Source organism: Papaver somniferum, chromosome 3, assembly GCF_003573695.1.
Source record: "Papaver somniferum cultivar HN1 chromosome 3, ASM357369v1, whole genome shotgun sequence".
NCBI lineage: Eukaryota > Viridiplantae > Streptophyta > Magnoliopsida > Ranunculales > Papaveraceae > Papaver > Papaver somniferum.
In genome coordinates this window covers 120,964,675-120,972,027 of record NC_039360.1, presented here as the reverse complement: position 1 = coordinate 120,972,027, position 7,353 = coordinate 120,964,675, and the positions used below count along the sequence as shown (strand labels likewise).

The 7,353-nt window shown below is 36.9% G+C and overlaps 1 protein-coding gene across 1 annotated transcript; it reads left to right on the top strand.

Annotated features, from left to right (window-relative positions):
* Window positions 1-2,532: 2,532 nt before the first annotated feature.
* On the top strand, window positions 2,533-5,422 carry LOC113357187 (prostaglandin E synthase 2-like). The gene is made up of 6 exons (XM_026600516.1): window positions 2,533-3,069; window positions 3,251-3,385; window positions 3,505-3,592; window positions 3,848-3,942; window positions 4,749-4,916; window positions 4,997-5,422. The coding sequence occupies exons 1-6, from the start codon at window positions 2,685-2,687 to the stop codon at window positions 5,161-5,163; spliced, it is 1,038 nt and encodes a 345-aa protein (XP_026456301.1). The 5' UTR covers window positions 2,533-2,684; the 3' UTR covers window positions 5,164-5,422.
* Window positions 5,423-7,353: the final 1,931 nt, after the last annotated feature.

Sequence of the window (7,353 nt, the reverse complement as noted above, 5' to 3'; positions counted from 1 at the left end):
GCAGGATAGAGTGCCTTCTTCCTCGAATAACACCAGTAGTGATTTTAACTAGATGAAATTCTGTTCGATTAAAGTTTTACCTCCAAAAATTCAGTTATTTTATGGAGACTCATTCATAATGAGCTTGCTATTGACATTTGACTAGTGAGTTTTATCAAAGGATATATGCTGATTTAAGTTTTGCCAATGCTCTATAGAAACAGCCGATCATCTTTTCCTCTATTGTCAGACAACTCAAGCCTTCTTATTTGCCTCTCATATGAACTTTTGAGTTGACAGTGACCAAAACTTATCAATCAAAGATCAACTTCAAGCTTGGATGTCTGTCGGTGGCAATTATTCTCTGCTAAGATGGGAGCTAGTTTACTGTAGACAACATGGAAGACTAGAAACGATGTAATTTTCAACAGTGGCAAGATCAACCTTCAAGTTATGATCAAGGAGGCACTCTACTGGTACAACATGAATATTAAAGCTACTGAAGCATTAGTGCTCCTTAATGAACAAGACATGTTGGACTCTTACTCTTCTATCTGGATGCTTCCTCCTTTTCACAAGTATAAAATTAACTTTGATGGAGCTGGAGGCTCAAAAGGCTATGCCTGTGTTGCCATTGCGACAAATCATAACTATGGTTTTCAGGGATGTCAAACTAGAGAATTGGACTTCATAACCCCATAGAAGTTGAATCCTACGGTGTGCTGGTTGGAATTGATCTTGTTGTCAAAATCGAGTTCTTAAACATCATTCTCGAAGGCGATTCTCTCAATATGATTAACACTCTCAGGTTCAAGAATCTTATTATGCCCTAGACCATGGAGCATAAAAGACACTATATCCCGAATTGGGGATAACTTGAGTTACTTTAACTCTATTGAGTTCAGTTTAATAAAAAGGACGCCAACTTAATGGCTCATTCTTTAACAACTATGCTATCTCTAATCACTCTTCGGATCAGTGGATTAGTACCCCCTCCTTCTTGTATCATTCATCTTTTAGATGAGCTTTCTCTATCTGTGTAACTTCTTTTTTTTTTCTCTTGTTTTTTGTTTTTTCTCCCTTGGAAAAAAAAAAACTCATTGCCCTGACTGAAGGGATATGTCTTAATTGAATTTTAGGGGAAATAATCGTTTGGTCCCTTTTTAGGTGGTCCCAACACTATTTGGTCCAGCGGGAAAACACGTTTTCTGTTTGGTCCATAATTATTTGAAAATATTAAATGGACAAAAATACCCTTATGTGTTAATTCCTACTTATTCTCGTACATGGGTTCATTTTGTTTGACGAACTTCGGAGTTCATTCTTTCAAATGAACACTTAATAAAACCAAACTAAATCACATATGAACTCTACGTACATGAGTTCATTCTTTCAAATGAACACTTAATAAAACCAAATTAAGTCACATATGAAAAATATAGTTCATTCTGTAAAATGAACACAACACAAAACCTCATTATTATGACAAAAAAACAGAGTTCATTCTTTCAAATGAACACCTGATAAAACCTATATGAAAACAGATTTCATTCTTTCAAATGAATACTTGATAGAACCTATAAGAAAACAGAGTTCATTCTTCCAAATGAACACCCAATCAAAGTTCATTATTATGAACAAAAAATCAGAGTTCATTCTTTTAAATGAACACCCAACCCAAAGTTCATAATTATGTACAAAAATCAGAGTTCATTCGTCAAAATGAACACCTATAAAAAATTAACTAATTCAAACTTAGAATTGAGTTCATTCTTTAAGATAAACACCTAATAATTCAAGATCTAAAAACAGAGTTCGTTCTTTAACATGAACACACACAAAAATCCATAAAAATCGGAGTTCATCTCATCAACACGAGTTCATGTTCAACAAGATCCATAAAAACGGCAGCAGCAAAACATCATCGTCAACACGTACGAATTCATCTTCAACACGAGTTCATCTTTAACATCAGCAACAACATCAAAATAGCAGCAGCAGAACATCATCGTCGTCGTTTTCTTCTTCTTCTTCATCATCATAAAGCCTCATCTTCTTCAACTTCAACACCATCGTCTTTATTGATTTCATGAATTTTTTATCGTCTTCAACAACAACATCATAAACAACAACAACATCTTCGTCATCTTCTTCAACTTCAACACCATCGTCTTCATCATATTCAAACAACAGAGAAAGAAAAACAAGAAATAGAGAGAAAGTAGCTCTGAAATCTGAATCTAGAGAGGAGAGAGAAAAGAAAACTGAAAATGATTTCTTTTGTTCTGCTAATAAATCCCTATAGATATGGATCTGAAATGGTATTTTTTGTCGTTGCCAAGCGACAATTACATCATCCATGACATTATCCTGCGTGAAAAATCTATTTTGAAAAAGGACTAAACGGACAGTTGACTTGGTCAACTGGACCAAACCCAATATACATATTCTTCCGAGGACTAAATGGTACTACAGAAATTTATTCTTCGCAATTCTATGTTTATATTTGCCCCCTTGTCTCAAAGGGCGAAAATAACTCAACTCCTAAACCCCTTCTCAAGAAACGACTGGTCTAAACCCTATTGAATTCTTCCACGACCGACTCTATTCAATTCTCAATCAGCGATCTCAATACGAACACGACGCACTAAAAGAGAAGGCATAATTGTTCCAAATTCCGATTATCGCTCATCGGAAAATCAAGAATGAGAAGGGGGATTCAACAGTTCCAGAAGGGTCTGGCTACATGCGGGTACCTCACATCGGGAAGAGGATCCACAAGAGCAGTAGGAGTTTCGCTAGTTGTCTCGTTTCACACCACCACCACCACCACAAACACCACCAACAAAACCAGTTCATTATCTGGTGGTGGTGCTGGTAATTTTGGTGTTCAGGCACCAGGTAGTAGCAAGTACTCGCCTCCTATAAATCACAAATGTATTGTTGGGGCTGTTTCTTTCTCCGCTGCTGCAGCTGCTGTTTCTTCATCATCAGCTGTTTATGCTAAAGAACCTGTCAAACCTGAATTCCTTCCGAAAGATGTCGTTCTTTATCAGTATGAAGCTTGCCCTTTCTGCAACAAGATTAAAGGTAACCCCCTATTGATTTTATCCCTTTTTTTTACATTTAAATTTTGGTTATGGGTAAGGAATTAGGGCATAATTGTAGATGTTGGTTCTTAATAGAAAAAGTAGGATTGGCTAATTTTGTAAGTAAATGATTAAATGAGTGACTTATTTTGCTAATTGTGCTTTTAATTGTGTAAAACCAGCTTTCTTAGACTACTATGATGTCCCATACAAAGTGGTAGAGGTGAATCCAATCAGTAAGAAAGAGATCAAATGGTCTGAGTATAAGAAAGTCCCTATCCTAGTTGTTGACGGCCAACAAATGGTGGACTCGTCAGGTACATTTTCCTGTGGTTCTTGTGATATTTTTTTTCTTTATTGTGTGTGAAGTTTGGGTAATTTCTTGTACTTAGGTCAGTGTTCTTATTATACCACATTTGTTTGCCATGTGTATTAGAAATAATTGATACCTTTAGCAATAAGATTCTCCATCCTGAGAAATCTATTTCTAAGGAAGACGACACTGAAGAGAACCAATGGCGTAGGTATGTAATTATTTTGAGCGTTTGCTTTCTTTGTTTATTTTTGTTGTCATCATCATTTAAAGTATCCGTTGTGAATTTTGAATCTCACATTCTGTTTGTTTGTTTGTTTGTTTGTTGCTGCTTCATAAATTAGATGTTTCATGTTTGTTCTACTTTCTATTGATATAATCAATGTTCATGTACTCAATATTCTATCATTTGTGTACCACCGGTTGCTTTGCTTTGACCAAATGAATGCTTGTTCTTGCAATGTAGGTGGGTCGATAATCACTTGGTGCATGTCTTATCACCAAACATTTACCGAAGTGGATCGGAAGCACTTGAGTCTTTTGACTACATCTCAAGCCATGGTATGAACACAACCTTACTAGGAGTAGTTTTTTTTTGTTTTTCTTTAATATGAAAACCTTCACAAATTAAGTTGTAGATAACACCTCTACATAAGCATTTTAAGACTCACTATTGGAGATGCTTTTAAAGCTGTTCTATTTTATGGTACCCTTTTTCATATTCTGCAGAATTGTGTTCCAACACAACCTTGTGGAAATTTACATAATTGGCCTTTATCGAACACCGGAAACACATTTTTCCAGCTTCACTTTTCACAATGACATAAAGCTATGATGTCTTTTGTTAGTAGCGTTAGTAAACACATAAAACCTCATGCACCGAAATGTGCTATGTATAATTAGTCAAAAAGGCCCAGAAATTCATTTACAAACTGATGAATATCTCTTCCTAAGAACATATTTGGTGTGGTTAAAGCCTCGTAATTTGGTGGCTGGTTTTTGTAGAGTGTGATTTGTGTTCATAACTATTGGAGGGTGCAAATACAAAAAAAATCTGTGTAGCTCAAAGATCAAGTTTGATCAGAAATATGTAGGGAAGCTTTAATGTTTATGAATACTAGAAAAGAAAAACGGAAATTTTGACAGCTAAATTTGTACTTACTTAATAGATATAGTTCATTCCTCCTTATACCCAAATTTGTGGTGATTGTGTTCACTTGTCCAAGGACTGTATGTATGTTATTCGATATGTCTATCCAAGGTCCTTGTTTGTTTGTTTTTAGATTTGTGTATGGAAGACCCTTCGGAGGTTTTCAGAAGTCAAATACCTCTGTTAAGTGGTTATCTTGAACTCTTTCTAACTGCAGGTAACTTTGGCTTCATGGAAAGAAAAGTTGCGAAGTATGCTGGAGCAGCAGCCATGTATTTTGTGTCAAAGAAACTGAAAAAGGAACATAACATCATTGACGAGCGTGCAGCGCTATATGAAGCTGCAAACACATGGGTGGAGGCTCTGAAAGGGCGTGACTTTCTAGGTTCGTACAGTTCCATTTCAGTTTATTCATGGAAAAACAAACTTGAACAGTTTCGTTAATAAAACAATGTTGCTTTGCAGGGGGTGCTACACCAAACCTAGGAGACCTTGCTGTGTATGGGGTTCTGAGACCCATCAGATACCTGACATCGGGGAAAGATATGGTGGAGCACACACAGATTGGTGAGTGGTACACAAGGATGGAAAAAGCTGTTGGAGAGTCTTCAAGGAAGAAGGCAGAGGCTTAAGGTACTGGCACCTGAGCATCCAAAGACATGCTATAATCTCATTTTTTCTTTATCTTGTTAAAGTTTTAGTTTTTTATAGGATGATATTATTCCTATCTGTGGTGGTGTTTCTACGTGACTGCACAACTGGGGAGGCTAGGTTATACAGAATAAAAGGTTTTCGCAGGAGTACTATACGTTTCTATCTGTTATTTTTTGAAAAGCCTGCATTAACGATCAGAATTTTCTAATACAGTAGTGGATATGCTAGATTTATACATATACAGTAGTGAATTTTCTATCTATTGATACTTCTGAAGCTAACATTTTTCTGGAGAAAATTGAAGAAGCAAATCTTACTGATCTGGGCTATACTGAGTGTCCTTTTACCTGGACAAACAGAAGAACTGGTATTCACCTTACTGAACAAAGATTGGATAGAGGGCTGGCTAATGAAACCTGGCTTGAAATACACCCAAATACCACTATATCAAATCTCCCTGCCATTGGCTCTGATCACAACCCAATTTTTCTCAATACCAACCCCAATTGGAAGCAAGGTCACATCACATTCAAATTCTTTGGCCCCTGACTTGATCACCAAGACTGCAAAGACGTCATTACAGAATGTTGGAGTACTCATCACAAAGGATCTCTTGCTATAAAGATTGCTAGGAAATTAAGAGATATCAAAGTTAAGTTAAAAAAGTGGAACAAGGAGGTTTATGGCAACATCAAAACTAATCTAGAAGCCAGCATACACCATCTGGACTGGATTACCAAAAATCAGTTTAACAACAACAGAGGCAAGGAAATAAGAGAAGCTAAAAGGCAAGTTGAACACTGGCAGAATATTCAAGAAAACTTCTGGAAGACCAAAAGCAGAGATCAACTTATCAAACTTGGAGATAAGAATACTAGCTTCTTCCACTTATCAGCCAAGAAAAGGTACAGAAGAAATAAAATTGACTCTATTCAACAAGCTGATGGCTCTTGGCTTCACAACAAAGAGGAAGTTGCTGCCTGTTTCACCAATCACTTTGCTACTATGGCCACTGCTGAACACATAAACATAAATCCCTCTCTCATAAACCTCATACCCACCACCATCACCAATATTGAAAATGGTGATCTCCTTAAGATTCCTGAAGCTGAGGAGATCAAAAATATTCTTTTTAGCATGGTTGGTGACAAAGCCCCATGACCCAATGGTTTTCCACCCAACTTTTTCCAAGCAAACTGGGATGTTGTGGGTGCAGACATCATTTCTATGGTCCAAAATTTCTTCACATCTGGCTATATTCTCAAAGAGATGAACTCTACTTTTATCTCCCTTATTCCCAAAAATGATAACCCCATTACCCCTGCCCACTTCAGGCATATATCTTTGTGTAATACTACCTACAAAATCATATCAAAACTTCTGGTCCAAAGATTAAAACCTCTTTTACCTTCCCTCATATCCCCCTTTCAGTCTGCTTTCATTCATGGCAGACAAAATATCTGACAACATAGCTATTGCCCATGAGATTATTCATCACATGAATAGTAGAAGAGACAAAAATGGAGCTAATGGCACCATGGGAATCAAAATTGATATGGCCAAGGCTTTTGACAGAGTTAATTGGGAATTCCTTATGCAAGTCCTGAAACAAATGGGATTCAGCACTCAATGGTGCAATCTGGTTCATCAATGCATATCCACCACCACCATGGCTGTCTTGGTGAATGGTTCTCCTGGAAAGTTCTTTAAACCAACTGGAGGTCCCAGACAAGGAGATCCTTTATCTCCTTATCTATTTCTGTTCTGCATGGAAGCCTTATCTAGATATCTGACTGCTGCTGAAGCTGAGGGTCTTATTCATGGAACCAAAATCTGCAGTGAAGCACCTAATATCAATCACCTCCTATTTGCAGATGATTGTATGATTTTTTGCAAAGCTAATTTGGAAGAATGTAACAACTTAATCAAGATTTTTCAAGACTTTGGACACTCCTCAGGACAGCTCATAAACTTCTCCAAATCTGGTATATTCTTCAGTAAGAATACTGATCCTAGCATTGCTGACAGCATAAGTGATACTATGAAAGTCCAAAGAATTGATACTTCTGACAAGTACCCGGGGTCCCCCTTCTTCACCAACAGAAGCAAGATTCAAGCTTTCAAACCTGGTGTGGACAAACTGAAGCTCAGAATGGAAGGTTGGAAAT